This window comes from Lipotes vexillifer, unplaced genomic scaffold (assembly GCF_000442215.2).
Source record: "Lipotes vexillifer unplaced genomic scaffold, Lipotes_vexillifer_v1.1 scaffold1417, whole genome shotgun sequence".
NCBI lineage: Eukaryota > Metazoa > Chordata > Mammalia > Artiodactyla > Lipotidae > Lipotes > Lipotes vexillifer.
In genome coordinates, this window is record NW_006778171.1 from 449,059 (window position 1) to 469,264 (window position 20,206).

At 45.4% G+C, this 20,206-nt stretch overlaps 1 protein-coding gene across 1 annotated transcript in view; it reads left to right on the plus strand.

The window, feature by feature from the left end:
- The window catches only part of OTOP1 (otopetrin 1), a 51,138-nt gene extending 36,629 nt beyond the window's left edge, over positions 1–14,509 (plus strand). Inside the window, exon 7 of the mRNA XM_007451506.1 lies at positions 14,258–14,509. Within this exon, the coding sequence (XP_007451568.1) occupies positions 14,258–14,428 (171 nt within the window). The 3' untranslated portion in view covers positions 14,429–14,509. The remainder of the gene's footprint in view (positions 1–14,257) is intronic.
- The last annotated feature ends 5,697 nt before the right edge of the window (positions 14,510–20,206 follow it).

The following is a 20,206-nucleotide window of genomic DNA, read 5'->3' on the forward strand; positions in this document are numbered from 1 at the left end:
TGCCGATGCAGGGGACATGGGTTCGTGCCCCAGTCTGGGAAGATCCCACATGCCGTGGAGCGGCTGGGCCCGTGAGCCATGGCCTCTGAGCCTGCACGTCCAGAGCCTGTGCTCCGCAGTGGAAGAGGCCACAACAGTGAGAGGCCCGCGTAAAAAAAAAAAAAAAAAAAAAAATAAGTAGGGGATGCTTGAGGTGAGACAGAGACTCAATTAGGAGTGCTTTTGGCTGCAAATAACAGAAAACTTGATCAGCAGTATCTTCAGTCTTAAAGACAAGAATTCTGGAAGTTGGCTATTCAGGGTTGGCCTGGCGGCTGAACCCTATCATCAAGGATCCAGGCACTGTTCACCTTTCTACTGAATGTGGTTGGCACATGGTCATAGTATGGCTGCAGCAGCACCAGGCATCACATCTGGGTTCAAGACAGGAAGACAGAGGGAAGGATTGGTGCCAGGCAATGTCTGCAATTGATGTGACCACCCCTAACTGCAAGGGAGGAGGGGGAAGTGGATGGTTTGCTTTCTAGCCTCTATAATGGACGGTAACAAGGTAGAAAAAAGATGTATAATCAGCCACTCAATATTGTCTGCCTCAGCCTCAAGGAACAGTTGGAAGCCTACCAACTGTGGTCAAGGCAAGAAAAAGAAAGGCTTGGGGCAGAGGGCACGTGATGTGCAAAGACACAGAGGCAAAGGACACCATGGCCTATTTGAGTAGCACGAGCAGCTTGTCATGAATTCCATACACATGAAGCAGGGCGGGAAGCAGGATGGAGGGTCTGGTTAGACGGGTCTGGCTTGAGCAGAGCTTCATAAGCCTGGCTGAGTCTGGTCTTCACACTGAGGGCAGTAGAGCACCCTCTCAGATTTGTGTTTTAGAATGATCTTCTAGCAGCAATGTGCAGGAAGGATGGAGGGAGGTAAGGTCAAAGTCAGGGAAACCAGAACAGAAGCCCCACACAGCTGCCCAGATAGGAAATGAAGGAAACTTGAACCAGGGCAGTGCTGGTTGGGATGGTGAGAAGGAAAAGGAATACAAAGCATTGTGTGTTGTTGGGATTTGTTCTAGAGGTACATAGAAGGGTGGCAGGTCTGGGTAAAAAGGAGGCAGAAGCAGCCTTTGGTGCACACAGGCATCTGCAGTGACTGTGGCTGGTGGAATGGTGACGACGCCCCAGCCCACGGGGCCCGCCCATCATCGCAGCCAACTCTCTGCTACCAGCCTCTGTATCATCAGGGCTGCTCTGTTTCCCCAGAAGCTTACTGACTTTTTAGCTTCCTCTCCCTAATATCCGTTGGTGCATGTCCAGGGACTGCAACTTTTGATATTACCCTACGGCCACAAAATTGGGAGGGTCCATCTGAAGCTGAAAGGGCCATGTGTCTGCCAACCGAATCTGATTCTTGCTTTGGGTCACCTGGACCTTGGTCCCCCTCCAGGTCTGCAGACAGATATGGGGAGTTCTGAAGGGAGAAGGGGTCCCAGAACTGTGTGGCTCCAGGTGCACCCTCTTCTTTCATCTTATAGACTTTTATGGGGCACCTGCTCTGTGTCAGGAACTATGTGGGTGCAGCCGTGAACAAAGGACTTAAAATAGGAAAACAAGAGAGAGAGATATTAATAACTACAATGGGGCTGCATTTTATATAAGGCTTACATTCCAGAGAGGGGTGTATCAGCTTAGATTCTTATAAAGTCAGAGCTGGTTCTAGAAAGCCCCTAAAGCGTATTGTTTTTTATGCACCCCAACGTATGAAGATCTCTCTTTTCAGTGAGTACAGAAAGACCATTTTCCCTGTGTTGGTTTTTTGCTTGATCACCAGGTGGTACACTTGGCTTGCTTTTTCGGACCAGCTTGACCGAGAATAGCACTGCTATACTAGAATCGAGTGGCAACTGATGGTCTCTTGGGACCCGAAGGCCAGGTCCAGGGCTCTGGACCAGGAAAAGGACACGTTTTATCTCTTCATCTCTGTGCTCTGCCCCTGATGGCCCCAGGCACTGCCTCCGTTCCCTGGGGAGTGAGCCAGAGGACGGAAATGATTGCAGGCTGATGTCTTAGGATGACCTGAGCCAACTCCACGGGCAGCACTTTGAAACCCTGCACTTCATCCCATGTTGTGCTAAGGGCATCTGGCAGAGGCAGGAACTGTTTCTGTCCGGGACCAGGAGCTGGCGCAGAGGCAGCGGCTGGAGGTGCTGGTGTGCACGACCACATGGGGCAATTGGCAGCTGTGGGGTGGACAGTAAAGGGTGGTGGGTGTGATGACGGAAGACTTTGGGTGCTGTGGGAACACTGGGGTTCAGGAGAGGCCTCCTCCTGGTGGAGTGGGGCAGTCTGGGCGGAGCAGCAGGTATGGGGAAGGGACGGATGCAGAGCAAGGCAGGGCTTGCTGGATGCGCTTGAGAACTGGAAGGAAACCCACGTGGCTAGAACTTGGAGAGCAAGAAGAGAGAGGTGTGGCCTGGTAAGCCATGGCCACAAGCCAGGACTTAATCCTAAATGCAACAGAAAACCATCTAAGGGTTTTATGCTCTGAGTGACAAGATCTGATTCGTGTTTTTATTCTTTTAAATTAAATTAAATTTTAATGGTGGTAATGAACACAGAACCTAAAATTTACCATTTTAACCATTTTCCAGTGTACGATTCTGTAGCATTTAGTGCATTCACATGATTGTGCTACCATCATCGCCACCCACCTCTAAAGCTTTTTCACTTTGCAAAACTGAAAGTTTGTACTCATGAAACAACTCTCCATTCCCTCCACCCCCATCCCCTGGCAACCACCGTTCTACTCTCTTTCTCTATGAGTTTAACTCTGGGTATCTCCTATAAGTGGAATCATTCGGGATTTATCTCACGTGGTGCAGGGACCTTCAGGTTCATCCATGTTGTAGCCTGTGCAGGGAGAGGAATGCCAAGAGCGGCTCCCAGGTTCTGCCTTGAGTTCCTGGTACATGGAGATGCTACTTATGGAGACTGGGGTCTCTGGAGCGGGAGCAGGCTTGGGAGGGGCTCAGGTGGAAGGAAGCACGTGAGTTTAGTACTGGACACATTCAGTGGTAAGGACATCCAAGTGGACATAACCAACAGGCAGATATTTTGGTTTTCTATTGCTGTATAACCAGTGACCCCAAATGCATGACAAAAACAACCACCATTTTATTATGTCTCAGGAACTTGTGGGTTAGGAATTCTGGCAGGGCTTGGCTGGACAATTCTATTCCTAATGAAACTGACTGAAGCTACTGGATGGGCTGCTTGGGTTGGAAAGTCCACGATCTGGTGCCTTGGGTTGGGGAGGCTGAAAGGCTGGTCTCAGTGGGGACTCTGGCTGCAGCGTATTTGTGGGGACTCTCCAGCACGGCGGTCTCAGGGGAGGTGGACTTCTTAGGTGATGGCTCAGGACCCAGAGCCAGGCTTCCAAAGGACTGGAAGTGCCAGTCTCTTAAGGTCTGGGTGTGGACATTGCACGGCACCATTTCCGCCATATTTTATGGGTCCAGCAGGATAGCGTCCACCCATATTCAAGGGAAGGGGGCATAGGTTGCCTTTCAAGGGGATGAATAGCAAGAATTATAGCCAACTTTACAGCAGATGGAAAGATCTGGATTTCAGGAAAGAGGTCCATAAACTCTTCTTTTATTCTCATTTTCTTTCTTTTTTTTTTCTTTTTAACATATTTAATGGAGTATAATTGGCTTTACAATGTGTTAGTTTCTGCTGTATAACAAAGTGAATCAACTATACATATACATATATCCCCGTATCTCCTCGCTCTTGCGTCTCCCTCCCACCCTCCCTATCCCACCCCTCTAGGTGGTCACAAAGCACCGAGCTGATCTCCCTGTGCTACGCGGCTGCTTCCCACTAACTATCTATTTTACATTTGGTAGTGTATATATGCCAATGCCACTCTCTCACTTCGTCCCAGCTTACCCTTTCACCTCCCCATGTCCTCAAGTCCACTCTCTATGTCTGCGTCTTTATTCCTGTCCTGCCCCTAGATTCATCAGAGCCATTTTTTTTTTTTTAGATTCCATATATATGTGTTAGCATATGGTATTTGTTTTTCTCTTTCTGACTTACTTCACTCTGTATGATGGACTCTAGGTCCATCCACCTCACTACAAATAACTCAATTTCGTTTCTTTTTATGGCTGAGTAATATTCCATTGTATACATGTGCCACATCTTCTTTATCCATTCATCTGTTGATGGACATTTAGGTTGCTTCCATGTCCTGGCTATTGTAAATAGAGCTGCAATGAACATTGTGGTACATGACTCTTTTTGAATTATGCTTTTCTCAGGGTACATGCCCAGTAGTGGGATTGCTGGGTCATTAGGTAGTTCTATTTTTAGTTTTTTAAGGAACCTCCATACTGTTCTCCATAGTGGCTGTATCAACATTCCCACCAGCAGTGCAAGAGGGCTCTGTTTTCTCCACACCTTCTCCAGCATTTATTGTTTGTAGATTTTTTGATGATGGGCATCCTGACTGGCGTGAGGTGATACCTCACTGTGGTTTTGATTTGCATTTCTCTAATGATTAGTGATGTTGAGCATCCTTTCATGTGTTTGTTGGCAATCTGTATATCTTCTTTGGAGAAATGTCTCTTTAGGTGTTCCGCCCATTTTTGTATTGGGTTGTTTGGTTTTTTGATATAGAGCTGCATGAGCTGCTTGTATATTTTGGAGATTAATTCTTTGTCAGTTGCTTCATTTGCAACTATTTTCTCCCATTCTGAGGGCTGTCTTTTTGTCTTGTTTATGGTTTCCTTTGCTGTGCAAAAGCTTTAAAGTTTCATTAGGTCCCATTTGTTTATTTTTGTTTTTATTTCCATTTCTCTAGGAGGTGGGTCAGAAAGAATCTTGCTGTGATTTATGTCATAGAGTGTTCTGCCTATATTTTCCTCTAAGAGTTTTATAGTGTCTGGACTTACATTTAGGTCTTTAAGCCATTTTGAGTTTATTTTTGTGTATGGTGTTAGGAAGTGTTCTAATTTCATTCTTTTACATGTAGCTGTCCAGTTTTCCCAGCACCACTTATTGAAGAAACTGTCTTTTCTCCATTGTATATTCTTGCCTCCTTTGTCAGAGATAAGGTGACCATATTTGTGTGGGTTTATCTCTGAGCTTTCTATCCTGTTCCATTGATCTATATTTCTGTTTTTGTGCCAGTACCATACTGTCTTGATTACTGTAGGTTTGTAGTAGAGTCTGAAGTCAGGGAGCCTGATTCCTCTGGCTCCGTTTTTCTTTCTCAGGATTGCTTTGGCTATTCGGGGTCTTTTGTGTTTCCATACAAACTGTAAAATTTTTTATTCTAGTTCTGTGAAAAATGCCATTGGTAGCTTGATAGGGATTGCATTGAATCTGTAGATTGCTTTGGGTAGTATAGTCATTTCCACAATGTTGATTCTTTCAATCCAAGAACATGATATATCTCTCCATCTGGTTGTATCACCTTTAATTGCTTTCGTCAGTGTCTTATCTGCATACAGGTCTTTTTTCTCCTTAGGTAGGTTTATTCCTAGGTATTTTATTATTTTTGTTGCAATGGTAAATGGGAGGGTTTCCTTAATTTATCTTTAATATTTTTTATCATTAGTGTATAGGAATGCAAGAGATTTCTGTGCATTAATTTTGTATCCTGCTACTTTACCAAATTCATTGATTAGCTCTAGTAGTTTTCTGGTAGCATCTTTAGGATTCTCTATGTATAGTATCATGTCATCTGCAAACAGTAACAGCTTTATTTCTTCTTTTCCGATTTGGATTCCTTTTATTTCCTTTTCTTCTCTGAGTGCTGTGACTAAAACTTTCAAAACTATGTTGAATAATAGTGGTGAGAGTGGGCATCCTTGTCTTGTTCCTGATTTTAGAGGAAATGGTTTCAGTTTTTCACCACTGAGAACGATGTTGGCTGTGGGTTTGTCATATATGGGCTTCATTATGTTGAGGTAAGTTCCCTCTATGCCTACTTTCTGGAGGTTTTTTTTTTTTTTTTTGCGGTATGTGGGACTCTCACTGCCGTTGCAGAGCACAGGCTCCGGACGCGCAGGCCCAGCGGCCATGGCTCAGAGGCCTAGCCGCTCCGCGGCATGTGGGATCCTCCCGGACCAGGGCACGAACCCATGTCCCCTGCATTGTCAGGCTGACTCTCAACCACTGCGCCACCAGGGAAGCCCTGGAGAATTTTTTTCATAAATGGGTGTTGAATTTTCTTGAAAGCTTTTTCTGCATCTATTGAGATGATCATATGGTTTTTAGCCTTCAGTTTGTTAATATAGTGTATCACATTGATTTGTGTGTATTGAAGAATCCTTGCATTCCTGGGATAAACCCCACTTGATCATGGTCTATGATCTTTTTAATGTGTTGTTGGATTCTGTTTGCTAGTATTTTGTTGAGGATTTTTTCATGTATGTTCATCGGTGATAATGGCTTTCTTTTTTGTAGTTTTCTTTTTTTGTGATATCATTGTCTAGTTTTGGTATCAGGGTGATGGTGGCCTCATAGAATGAGTTTGGGAGTGTTCCTCCCTCTGCTATACTTTGGAAGACTTTGAGAAGGATAGGTGTTAGCTCTTCTCTAAATGTTTGATAGAATTCCCCTGTGAAGCCGTCTGGTTCTGGGCTGCGGTTTGTTGGACGATTTTTTTTTTTTTTTTTCAGTCCGCGGGCCTCTCAGTGTTGTGGCCTCTCCCGTTGCGGAGCACAGGCTCCAGACGGGCAGGCTCAGCGGCTGTGGCTCACGGGCCCAGCCTCTCTGTGGCATGTAGGATCTTCCCAGACTGGGGCACGAACCTGTGTCCCCTGCATCGGCAGGCGGACTCTCAACCACTGCGCCACCAGGGAAGCCCTGTTGGAAGATTTTTAATCACAGTTTCAATTTCAGTGCTTATGATTGGTCTGTTTATATTTTCTGTTTCTTCCTGGTTTAGTCTTGGGAGTTTGCACTTTTCTAAGAATTTGTCCATTTCTTCCAGGTTGTCCATTTTATTGGCACAGAGTTGCTTGTAGTAATCCCTCATGATCCTTTGTATTTCTGCGGTGTCAGCTGTTACTTCTCCTTTTTCATTTCTAATTCTGCTGATTTGAGTCTTCTCCCTTTTTTTTCCTTGATGAGTCTGGCTAATGGTTTATCAATTTTCTTTATCTTCTCAAAGACCCAGCTTTTAATTTTATTGATCTTTGCTATTATTTCCTTCATTTCTTTTTCATTTATTTCCGATCTGATCTTTATGATTTCTTTCCTTCTGCTAACTTTGGGGTTTTTTTTTGTCCTTCTTTCTCTAATTGTCTTAGGTGTAAGGTTAGGTTGTTTATTTGAGATTTTTCTCATTTCTTGAGGTAGGGTTGTATTGCTATAAACTTCCCTCTTAGAACTGCTTTTGCTGCATCCCATAGGTTTTGGGTCATCGTGTTTTCATTGTCATTTGTTTCTAGGTATTTTTTGATTTCCTCTTTGATTTCTTCAGTGATCTCTTGGTTATTTAGGAGTGTATTGGTTAGCCTCCATGTGTTTGTTTTTTTTACAGTTTTTTTTTCCTGCAATTGATATCTAGTCTCATACGTTGTGGTCGGAAAAGATACTTGATACAATTTCAGTATTCTTAAATTTATACCAAGGCTTGATTTGTGACCCAAGATATGATCTATCCTGGGGAATGTTCCATGAGCACTTGAGAAGAATGTGTATTCTGTTGTTTTTGGATGGAATGTCCTATAAATATCAATTAAGTCTGTCTGGTCTAATATGTCTTTTAAAGCTTGTGTTTCCTTATTTATTTTCATTTTGGATGATCTGTCCATTGGTGAAAGTGGGGTGTTAAAGTTCCCTACTATGATTGTGTTACTGTCGATTTCCACTTTTATGGCTGTTAGCATTTGCCTTATGTATTGAGGTGCACCTATGTTGAGTGCAAAAATATTTACAATTGTTATATCTTCTTCTTGGATTGATCCCTTGATCATTATGTAGTGTCCTTCTTTGTCTCTTGTAATAGTCTCTATTTTAAAGTCTATTTTGTCTGATATGAGTATAGCTACTCCAGCTTTCTTTTGATTTCCATTTGCATGGAATATCTTTTTCCATCCCCTCACTTTCAGTCTGTGTGTGTCCCTAGGTCTGAAGTGTGGTCTTTTGTAGACATCATATATACAGGTCTTGTTTTTGTATCCATTCAGCCAGTGTATGTCTTTTGGTTGGAGCATTTAATCCATTTACATTTAAGGTAATTATTGATATGTATGTTCCTATTACCATTTTCCTAATTGTTTTGGGTTTGTTATTGTAGGTCTTTTCCTTCTCTTCTGTTTCCTGCCTAGAGAAGTTCCTTTACAATTTGTGATAAAGCTGGTTTGGTGGTGCTGAATTCTCTTAACTTTTGCTTGTCTGTAAAAGTTTTAATTTCTCCATTGAATCTGAATGAGATCCTTGCTGGGTCGAGTAATCTTGGTTGTAGGTTGTTTCCTTTCATCACTTTAAATATGTCCTGCCACTGTCTTCTGGCTTGCAGAGTTTCTGCTCAAAGATCAGCTGTTAACCTTATTGGGTTTCCCTCTTACGTTATTTGTCACTTTTCCCTTGCTGCTTTTAATATTTTTTCTTTGAATTTAACTTTTGATAGTTTGATTAATATGTGTCTTGGCATGTTTCTCCTTGGATTTATCCAGTATGGGACTCTCTGTGCTTCCTGGACTTGATTGACTATTTCCTTTCCCATATTAGGGAAATTTTCAACTCTAATCTCTTCAAATATTTTCTCAGTCCCTTTCTTTTTTCTCTTGTTCTTCTGGGACCCCTATAATTCGAATGTTGGTGTGTTTAATGTTGTCCCAGAGGTCTCTGAGACTGTCCTCAATTCTTTTCATTCTTTTTAATTTATTCTGCTCTGCAGTAGTTATTTCCACTATTTTATCTTCCAGGTCACTTATCCATTTTTCTGCCTCAGTTATTCTGCTGTTGATTCCTTCTAGAGTATTTTTAATTTCATTTATTGTGCTGTTCATCATAGTTTGTTTGCTCTTTAGTGCTTCTAGGTCCTTGTTAAACATTTCTTGTATTTTCTCCATTCTATTTCCAAGGTTTTGGATCATCTTTACTATCATTACTCTGAATTCTTTTTCAGGTAGACTGCCATTTCCTCTTCATTTGTTTGGTCTGGTGGGTTTTCACCTTGCTCCTTCATCTGCTGCATATTTCTCTGTTTTCTCATTTTGTTTAACATACTGTGTTTGGGGTCTCCTTTTCACAGGCTTCAGGTCCTTAGTTCCCATTATTTTTGGTGTCTGCCCTCAATGGGTGAGGTTGGTTCAGTGGCTGTGTAGGCTTCCTGGTGGGGGGGACTGGTGCCTGTGTTCTGGTGGGTGGGACTGTATCTTGTCCTTCTAGTGGGGAGAGCCATGTCCAGTGGTGTGTTTTGGAGTGTCTTTGAACTTAGTATGACTTTAGAAAGCCTCTCTGCCTAAAAGGTGGGGTTGTGTTTCTGTCTTGCTAGTTGTTTGGCATGGGGTGTCCAGCACTGGAATTTACTGGCCATTGGGTGGAGCTGGGTCTCAGTGTTGAGATGGAGATCTCTAGGAGAGCTCTTGCCAATTGATATTACATCGGGCTGGGAGGTTTCTGGTGGCCCAATGTCCTGGACTTGGTCCTCCCACCTTGGAGGCTCAGGCCCGACACCTGGCCAGAGCACCAAGACCCTGCCAGTCACATGGCTCAGAAGAAAAGGAAGAGAGAAAAAAAACAAAAACAAAAACAAAAACAAATGAACAGACAGAACCCTCGGACAAATGGTAAAAGCAAACGTATACAGACAAAATCACACAAAGAAGCATACACATACACACTCACAAAAAGAGAAAAAGGAAAAAAAAAAATATATTTTAAAAAAAAGAAGAGAGCAACCAAACCAATAAACAAATCTACCAATGATAGTAAGTACTAAATACTAAACTAAGAGAAACATAAAACCAGAAACAAATTAGATGCAGAAAGCAAACTCCAAGTCTACAGTTGCTCCCCAAATCCACTGCCTCAATTTTGGGAACATTCGTTGTCTATTCAGGTATTCTTCAGATGCAGCGTTTATCAAGTTGGTTGTGGGGATTTAATCTGCTGCTCTGGGGCTGCATGGAGAAATTTTCCTTTCTCTTCTTTATTAGCACAGCTCCTGGGGTTCAGCTTTGGTTTAGGCCCTGCCTCTGCGTGTAGGCTGTCCTCAGGAGTCTGTTACCCACCCAGACAGGAGGGGGTTAAAGCAGCATCTGATTAGGGGGCTCTTGCTCACTCAGGCCAGGGGGAGGCAGGGGTACAGTAGTCATAATTGGGATGTGGGGCAAGCCTGAGGCAGCAGAGACTGGCGTGATGTTACAACAGCCTGAGCTGTGCCGTGTGTTCTCCCGGGGAACTTGTCCCTGGATCATGGGACCCTGGCAGTGGTGGGCTGCACAGGCTCCCAGGGTGGGTATGGGTAGTGACCTGTGCTTGCACACAGGATTCTTGGTGGCAGCAGCAGTAGCGTTAGTGGTTCATGCCTGTCTCTGGTGTCTGAGCTGTTAGCTGCGGATTGCGCCCGTATCTGGAGCTCATTTAGGTGGTGCTCTGCCCCCTGTGCGCAGACAGGGGAGGAATCCCCTCTCCTTGTGCATCCTGAAACAATGGTCTCTTGCCTCACCAGCAGATCCAGACTTTTTCCTGGACTCCCTTCCAGCTAGCTCTGGTGCACTAGCCCCTTCAGGCTGTGTTCACGCAGCCAACCCCAGTCCTTTCCCTGGGGTCTGACCTCCGAAGCCTGATCCTCAGCTCCCAGCCCCCGGCCGCCCCGGCGGGTGAGCACACAAGCCTCTCGGGCTGGTGAGCGCCGGTCGGCACCGATCCTCTGTGCGGGAATCTCTCCGCTTTGCCCTCCGCACCCCCGTTGCTGCGCCCTCCTCCGCGGCTCGGAAGCTCCCCGCTCCGCCTCCCGCAGTCTCTGCCCTCGAAGGGGCTTCCTAGTGTGTGGAAACCTTTCCTCCTTCACAGCTCCCTCCCACTGGTGCAGGTCCTGTCCCTATTCTTTTGTCTCTGTTTTTTCCTTTTTCTTTTGCCCTACCCAGTTACGTGGTGGGGGGGGGGGTTCTTGCCTTTTGGGAAGTCTGGGGTCTTCTGTCAGCGTTCAGTAGGTGTTCTGTAGGAGTTGTTCCACATGCAGCTGTGTTTTTGATGTATTTATGGGGAGGAAGGTGATCTCCACGTCTTACTCTTCTGCCATCTTGAAGGTCTCTTCCTTTTCTTCTCATTTTCCCTGGCTTCTTGAGAATATATCCTCTGTGTGCCCACTGAGGGCCAGCAGTGCTGTGAGTGATGAGGGTGCAACATGCCCCAGAGCTCTGGTCTTCCTCCTATGGGGCCTATAAACCAGATGGCAGGACTAGCAACAAAAAGTCAAACAGGAGAAATGCCTATAGTGCTGCGTGCCCTGCAGGGAAGTAAGAAAGTATGGGCGTGAGGTGGTGCTTGGATGGCCATGGTAGATCACATGGCCAAGTTGGTGGGAAGGGCTTTCTCAGGAGGTGGGATTAGAGACCAGAGCTGGATGGCAGAAGGAGCCATGGGTGCTCCAGGCAGAGGAATTGGCCGGTGCAAAACCCTGGGAGGACCTTTCCTCCTTTGAGAAGAGGAGGAAGGCCATGTGACTGGGGTGGGTGGGTGGGGAACAATCTGGGGAGCTGGGCTGGGGAGTGGTAAGGGACCATCTAACAGAGGGCTCTGCCATCCCATGTAGCAGGTGGATTTTATTTTAGATGTGCTGTGAAGCCCTTGGGTGTTTAACCAGGAAAGGGACACCATCTTACATAAATAGTTAATGTGGCGATGAGTGGTGAATAGACTGTAGGCTGAGAGCTTAAGCAGGGGGCCACTGCAATGGTCCAGGTGAGAGATGGGGGTGGTGGCCTGGCAGGTGGTGTGGAGAGAAACGGGTGGATTGAGAAATTGTTGGATCGGGTGGCAGGCGGATTGTTATGAGAATGAGTGAGAAGATGAGGATGATGCCTGAAAATTTGATTGAGCCTCTGGGAGGAAGATGTTGCTGAGGAGACGGGGAGAAATGGGAATGTAATGTTGAGTTTGAGATGCATTTTAGACAACCAAGTAGCTGGTGGGATATACGAGCCTGCAATTCTCAAGGGTGGACCAGGCTGGTGATTTAGATTGGGAAGTCGTAGGCCCATAGCTGGTATTTACAACCAGGACTGGGTGAGATCATCAGGGGTCATGGGTATAGGGTAGAGAAGAGGACCCAGGAATGAATGAGCCCTGGGACCAGCCAACATTAAGAGACTGAGCAAAGGAGGAGGAATCAGCTAAGGAGGGCGGGAAGAACCAGCTGGCATGGGAGGACGACCCTTAAGGACCCAGAACACAGAGAACACAGTGGGCTAGAGATATAAACCCACGAGTGTTCTAAATGGAGATGTTATTGAAAGCCACGTTAATGAAAGCCCATTGCTGCGTAAGAAAAGAGCCCTAAACTCGGCAACTTAAAACAACAGACATTTCTTATTTCACAGCTTCTCTGGGTCAGGAATCTGAGTGTGACTTAGCTGGGTGGCTCTGCTCAGGGTCCCTTACAGGCTGTGGTCAAAGTGCCCACTGGGGCTGCAGTCATTTCATGGCTGGATTTTGGAGGGGAAGGGGGTCTGTTTCTAAACTCACTTATGTGGCTGTTGGAAGGATTCAGTTCCTGGTGGGCTGTTGGGCTGAGGGTTTGAGTTCCTTGCTGGCTGCGGGCCTGAGATCCCCCTCAGTTCCTGGCCATGTGGCCTCTCCATAGGCTGGCTCACATGGCAGCCAGCTTCCTCTCTTGCAAGAGGGGGTGAGCAAGATGGACTCCAGAGTCCTTTTGTAACCTAATCTCAGAAGTGACATCCCATGACTTGTGTCATATTCTGTTGATTAGAAGAGAGTCACTAGATTCAGTCCAACTCAAGGGGACAGGGCTCCACAAGATTCCCAGGAGGTGGGACCATTGGGGGTCACCCGAGAGGCTGCCTGCCACAGTGTAGGGGTGGAGAAAGTTGTAGAAATGTCAGTGTGAGAGGGAAGCAGGTCTAGGAGCCCAACAATTTAGGGGGAGGTAGAGGAGGAGGAACTGGGACAGGGAGGCTGAGAAGGGGGAACCAGTGTGTAGGTTCCATGAGCAACAAAAATAATAGGTTATTGCTTTATGTTTTGCAGACTTAGTTGCCATTTTATTCTCACCTGAGCCCTCTGAGACAGGTGTTAGTATTCCCATCTTATAGGTGAGGAAACTTTGGCTTGGAGATGTTAAATTATAGTCTGTAAGTGGCAGGAACCCAGGGCTGGTTCCACGGCATGTGCTTCTCCTCCCGATCAGTGGGATGTGGGCAGGGCCTGGGCTGCCTCTCTAAGCCAAGAACAAGGCAGAAAAAGGACCACAGAACTCACCAGCCCAGACCCACGTGGCTGGGACCCCCAAGCACCAATGGTGAAATGTAAAGATGGGTGTGGGAAACAGGGAGCACCACTGTAGGAAAACGCTGGGGGCTATGGGAACACACAGGAAGTTCCTGCCTGACTGGTTAGATCAAGGAGGACTTCCTGGAAGGGGAGGTGTCTCAGGACTTGGAAGAAGGTAGGACTTAGCAGAAGGAAGACAGGGAGTCCCTGATAGAGGAAGAGGCAGGAGCAAAACCCTGAAGGCTGGGGAAAGGCACATTTGGGGGCTGTGCACAGCCCGGGAGGGCCAGAGTGAAGGGCGTGACGAGAGATGTGGAGACGTGGACGTGTTCCCGATCACTGAGGGAATTTGGACTGTCCCCTGAAGGCATTTGGAGCCCTGGTGAGTGGTCAGCAGAGGAGTGACAAGGTCAGATTTGTGCTTTATAAAGATCACTCTGAAGCCACGTGATGTGCTGGAGCGGGGGTGGGGGGAGAATCAAAGGCAGCCATTGGAGTGGGGGGGATCATGGGAGGCATTGCAGCAGTCCGAGGAAGGGGAGACGGAGGACCAGACCAAGGTGAGGGCTGTGGGGATGGAGAGAACCAGGTAGGTGTGAAGAGCATTCATGCAGGATCAGGACTCAGTGGACTGGCTCAGTGGACTCCATAGAGATGGGAAACACGCAGGGGCTGCTTACCCCTGTGACAGGTGTGACTCAGTCTCCCTGAGTCCAAGTCAGTGCCTGGGTTTGTGGGGGGCCCCCGGGCGGCTGCTAGGACCACTTCCTCTTCTCTTGCAGCTCTGGATCCCTCCCGCCTTTGGCTGCCGCCCCGAGTACGACAACGGATTGGAGGAAATTGTCTTTGGCTTTGAACCCTGGATAATAGTGGTCAACCTGGCCATGCCTTTTTCTATTTTCTACCGAATGCACGCAGCTGCCTCCCTCTTTGAGGTCTATTGTAAGATATAATCTGTGTCCACATCAAAGACTGAGGAGAGAGATAACAAGAGAATTCAGTGGAGCCACCTGGGAATGGCGAGGTCGGGCAAATATTGCCTTACAAATGTGAGAAGGGCTGCCTTTTGTCTGCGATAACTGTTTTTCTCATGAGCTGGAATTGCCCATCACCCTGGATGAGTGTAAACAAGTTAGATCAAAATCTGAGATGGCTGAAGTCTGCCCTTGGTTAGTTAATTCTAACTGAACCTAAATTATTTGATCTCCTTCGAAATGAGATCCTCTGTTTTAGAATAATGTGATTTCAGGTCGGAAAAAAATATATCCAGTTTGTTTTTCATTAAAATATTTTCTGTTATCATGTTACTATATACAACCTTTTCCTGACCATCTGCATAGTCTAATCACCTTTAAAATTCATCTTTCCCAGAGCTGATGAATGTAGCTAAAATCACGTTTAGTTTATATTGTACTTTCTGAATACGTTTCATTTTTTGAACAAAGTTATTTTTATCGTCTGGATGGAAATTTGTGTATAGATCAATATAAAGACATATTTCTCACCTGAAATTTTGGCATATTTTCACTTGTAAAGTTTTTTTTTAATACATTAGTATCTTTCACTATAAATATATATAGGCTTATTTTAGAAAATTAGGACATTTCAGAAGAGTAGAGAGAAAAATCCCCTAAGACGCCATTGTTCAATTGACAATCATCTTTTTTCTTCCAGTTTAATTGAGATGTAATTGACATATAGCACTGTATAAGTTTAAGGTGTACATTAATGATTTGGCTTACATCATGAAATGATTATCACAATAAGCTTCGTGAACACTTGTCATCTCATATAGATGCAAAATTAAAGATAAGGATCTTGACAGTCATTTTTTAAACATCTTGATGTGTTTCTTTTAACTGTGTTGGACTCACAGGATTCTTTTCATTGCTGTTTTGTTATACTTGCCAGAGATGATGCGACATATTCAATTTTGTATGCAGTTTCCCCTCAACAATATGGCACAAACCTTCCCACCCGCATTGTTATAAACTCTTTTTAAATAGAATTTTCATACTGTATTCTATTCTCTATTGAGTACCGTAATTAACTTTGTTTCCTATTGTTCGTTTTAGAGTGTTTATAACTTTTTGTTTTTATCAGTGACTCTGCAAAAATCCACCATATATGTAAAACATTTTCTATATTTAGAATTGCTTCTTAAGATATATCCTTAAGGGCTTCCCTGGTGGCGCAGTGGTTGAGAGTCCGCCTGCCGATGCAGGGGACGCGGGTTCATGCCCCGGTCCGGGAAGATCCCACATGCCGCGGAGCTGCTGGGCCCGTGAGCCATGGCCGCTGAGCCTGCACGTCCGGAGCCTGTGCTCCGCAACGGGAGAGGCCACAACAGTGAGAGGCCCACGTACCGCAAAGAAAAAAAAAAAATCCTTAAAATCAGGATGCCATATCCAAAGGTTATAAATAGTTTAAAGCCTCTGAAGGAATATTGACATTTGGGATGGCTTTGTATATGTTTTTTCTTAATTCTTTTAAAATCATAATAAAATTAGTTAACTTACTGTAAGTACTAATGTGAACATCTTTTCATCTGAGTGTGTGTGTGTGTGTGTGTGTGTGTGTATATATATATATATATTTTTTTTTTTTTTTTTTTTTTTTTTAAAAACCAGGGGCAGAGGGACATAAAAAACACCAAAATTTTTACGTAACTGAAATACTTTATATTCATTTTTGGAAAAAGTAGGAAATGGGCAGATAGACTAAAAGCAAAGTAAAACTTTATCTATCATACCTTCCATCTAGGGCAGTGGTTCTCAACCGTGGGTGATCTTGTCTTCCAGGGGACTTTCGGCAATGTCTGGAGACATTTTTGTTACTGCTAGGGGGCGTTACTGGCATCTAATGGGTAGAGGCCAGGGAAGCTGTTAAACATCCTCCAGTACACAGGACAGGACTGTTTCCACCACAAAGAATTATTCTGATCCAAATGTTAACAGTGCCTAGGTTGAGAAATTACAATCTAGAGGTTACTGCTGTAACCTATTAGTACACACAAAGACACACACACACTCACACAGGCCCAAACGGGATTGCTTTTATATATATTGTATTTGCATGTAACTTGCTTTTTAAATCTTAACACACCAGCAAGTTTGTAACTATTTTAGGGTCCCCCGGCATTGATTCTCACACTTCTGAATGCATTAGAATCATTTAGGGAGCCTGTTAGGATTCCTGCCTTCCCAGCTAGGTCAGCTTCCGTTGGTCTACAGCGGGGTCCTGGAAGCTTAAATAAGCATCTCAGGTGATGCCAACTCCCTTCCAGAAGCATCTCAGGAGACCACGCACCTCAAGGTAAGACTCCTGAAGGACATTCCTCGACATGGTGTTCTCTTCTGCAATGTGACTTTGCACGGCTTCAAGGTACATTCCCTGGAGGAAGGTACCATTCCTCATGTAGTGAAACCCTGATGTTGGACATTTAGAGACATTTAAGTGGTTTGCTTGTTTGTTTGTTTGCTATTATAAATGACACCATGGCAAGCATCTTCTGCTGAGTTTTTGTGCACATTGGTAAACGACACTGTGTGAGATTACTACACGTGAATGCCAGTTTCTCCAAAAGATCCCATTTTGGTCATTATTAATTTCCCCCTGTACTAAGCACATCAGTACAGCCCTAGGGCCTCAGCCTGTGTGTTTTAGGCCCTGCCAAAGAGATATAGGGAATCACAGTAATGCTGGGAACAACTGGTCCAGGTGTGGTGGTTTTGGGGTGGGCATGGGGCACCATCAGAGCTCAGAAAAGTCAGCATAGCCTTGCTGGGCTCAGGGCTTTTGAGGAGGGATCTTAAAGATGTCCCTAAACAAGAAGAGCCCACAGGCTCAGCGGTGGCTATTCCAGCCAGGCAGCTTTGACCCACAAGTAGTTAAGCATCCTGACTCAACCAGTTAAGGCATCAAGGAAAATTTATTACCTTAATGCAATTCACAGAAAAGGAACCAGAGTGTGCAATTAACAAGTGTCCAGATCTCAGGGCTAGAATAAGAGCAATACAAATTAAAATAACAATGAGATACCATTTCCCATCCATCAGATCGGCAAGGGTTGGTTGGCAAGATATGAAAGAAAGGGAATTCACATACACGGGTGATAGGAGAGTATATTGATAAAGCCACGTGGAAGAACAATTGGCAATATTGACTAGGGCTACAGGTGCATATTCCTTAAGACCTAGCAATACCACTTGGTGTGTGTGTGCCCCAGAGGTACCCTCACTCACATGTGTTCATCACACATAGGAGATGTGTTCAGAAATGTCTACAGCAATAGTGCTTGTCATTGGGAAAAACTGAAAACAGCCTAAATGTCCATCAGTTAGGAGTATGAATAGGTAAATTATGGACTACCCCTACAGTGGAATATTTTTTCACAGGAGTGAAAAAAATGAATGGGCCAGAACAACGTGTATCAACCTGGGTAATCCCTCAAGACAATGCTGAATTAAGAATGAAATAGCATGAAGGTATAATTGGTATGATGCCATTAATATAATGTTTCAAAACAGACAAAACAATTCCTGATATTGAGGGGATACATCCATACACAGTAAAATTATAAACACACACGAAGATAGGATGCACCCCCAGTTCAGTGTGGTGGTTACCTGTGGGCTGGGAGGGAGGTCTGGAGTGGAGACAAACAGCTGAGTGCATGCAGTGCCTGAAATGTTTGATGTCTTAGACAAAGTGATTGGTATAAAAGTATTCATTATAGTTTCTTCTGTGCTTTTTGATATGCACAAGATATTTCATAATAAAAACGTTTGAAAGAAAGAGAAAAGAAAGTCAACATAAGGAAGATGAACTCAGAGTCATCAGAGAAGGTGAACTTGCAATATTCATCCACCATTGCTGGGAGGAGGGTGTCAAGGCTACTGCTGTGTGGTCTCCTGGGCAGGTAGATCCCAGAGGTGGAGTAACTCAATGCCATTAGCTGTAAACATCACCCGACTCGCTCCCCAGGGATGATTCCCTGCTCATCAGGAAACCCGACATGGATTTGTTTTCCCATGTGGTTCTCTACTGTGGGGACCGATGCCCTTGGCGCTCAAGTTACCAGGATAATCTCTTTCTCATCTGTTCTCACCTGTGGCAACCTGATCAGGGAAGAGCCTATGCATTTGGCAGCTTGAGCTCATTCATCCCTGACCCTGGTCAAGGCAGGATCTGAACTCGTGTTTTTTGGGTACCATGGCTCTTGGTGAGGCTGAATGGAAGGGCGAAAACTTTGGAGCTGGACACCCAGGGTCACAACTAGCCCCGTGGCACCTGGGTGTGACTTAGAAAAGATTTCCCTTCCACAAGACCTTTTATGAACTGCTGGACTAAACCGCACCAGCATCTGCCTAGTCGTCCTTGCCTGGAGGTCAAATTAGCCTCCTTTGTCTCCCCACAGGGAACATGAAGCCCAGTTGGAGTAGTTACTACTCTCGCCTGCTCACTGCATAGCTCTTCAAATTCGCCATGCTCCTCATGTCTGTCTCTGTCTATGAAGTCTCAGCTTCCAGCTGACCTCACTGGATAAGCATTACTACTCTATTAGAATGGGGGGTAGGACTTCCCTGGCAGTCCGGTGATTAAGAATCTGTGCTTCCACTGCAGGGGACATGGGGTTCGATCCCCGGTCGTGGAACTAAGATCCCGCATGCTACGCGGTGCGGCCAAAAAAAATGCGGGGAACCTTTGACCACGCCTACATCACGAGGAATTTGTAGCATTTGGACCACTGAGCCTTTTAAAAACCCATTGCCTTTCCTCCCTATTAGACATATCGTCTTAAAAAGAAAGCCAATTCGGTAAAAGTATCATTCAAACAGTTGCTTGAGGATGTGTGTACAGGCCAATGCATCCACGGACAGAACATCTCCCTATTCTCCCAGCTGTAAATTGCTACACTTAGCTCCACAGGGTGAAGAGCGAGCGGAAGCTGCTGCAAACAGCTGGTTCTCTGGGATTACGAGCGTTGCTGTGGAAGAGCATGACCAGCAGGGGGCGCTGGTGCCTTTCCTTCTGAGCCCACTTCACTTTCACTTTCAGGCCAAAGTGAGGGGAGATGTTGTGGTAGCAGCCTAAGGGTAAAAATGCCCCGATTGTACTCTATCCATAGCTCTGGGCTCCTGCGATGTGTCAGAGATGGCTGTCACCATCCCAGCGGAGGGCTGGGAAAATTCTGAGTTCTCACAGGGAAGCTGAGAACTAGTTAGTTTCAACAAGGATGCTCCTTCCACGTGCCCTCACCACCTCCCACTTCCTGGGGTAGGTTTGGAGGAACAGGGTGTATGCAGGGTGTTATGAGGCTGGGGTGGAACTTGGTCAGGGCAGCTGGTGGGAGGGCACTCCGTGGGGTCTGATGGGGAATGACCGAGACATTAGCTTGTCCTAAAAGCAGAGCCGAGGGGACCGTGGTGAGGAGACAGGAGAATGATGAGTGTAGTGTTTTAATGTTCAAAAGGGATGGTAGTTCTGGTGTGGTGTTTCAGCTGCATTAATAACATAGGAAACACCACAGGGATGACGGTAGGTTAATTGTCTAAAAAAAGTAAATCAAATCAAGTCACCTGCTAAAAACCCTTCAACGGCTTCCTGTTGCTTTTAGAAGAATGTACAAACTCCTAACCGTGGTCTCTTGGGATCTTCAGGATCTGGCCTCTGCAGCTCCATCTTCTTCTCAAGCCAGGCCCTCCCTCTGCCTCCCCCTCCCCCAGCCT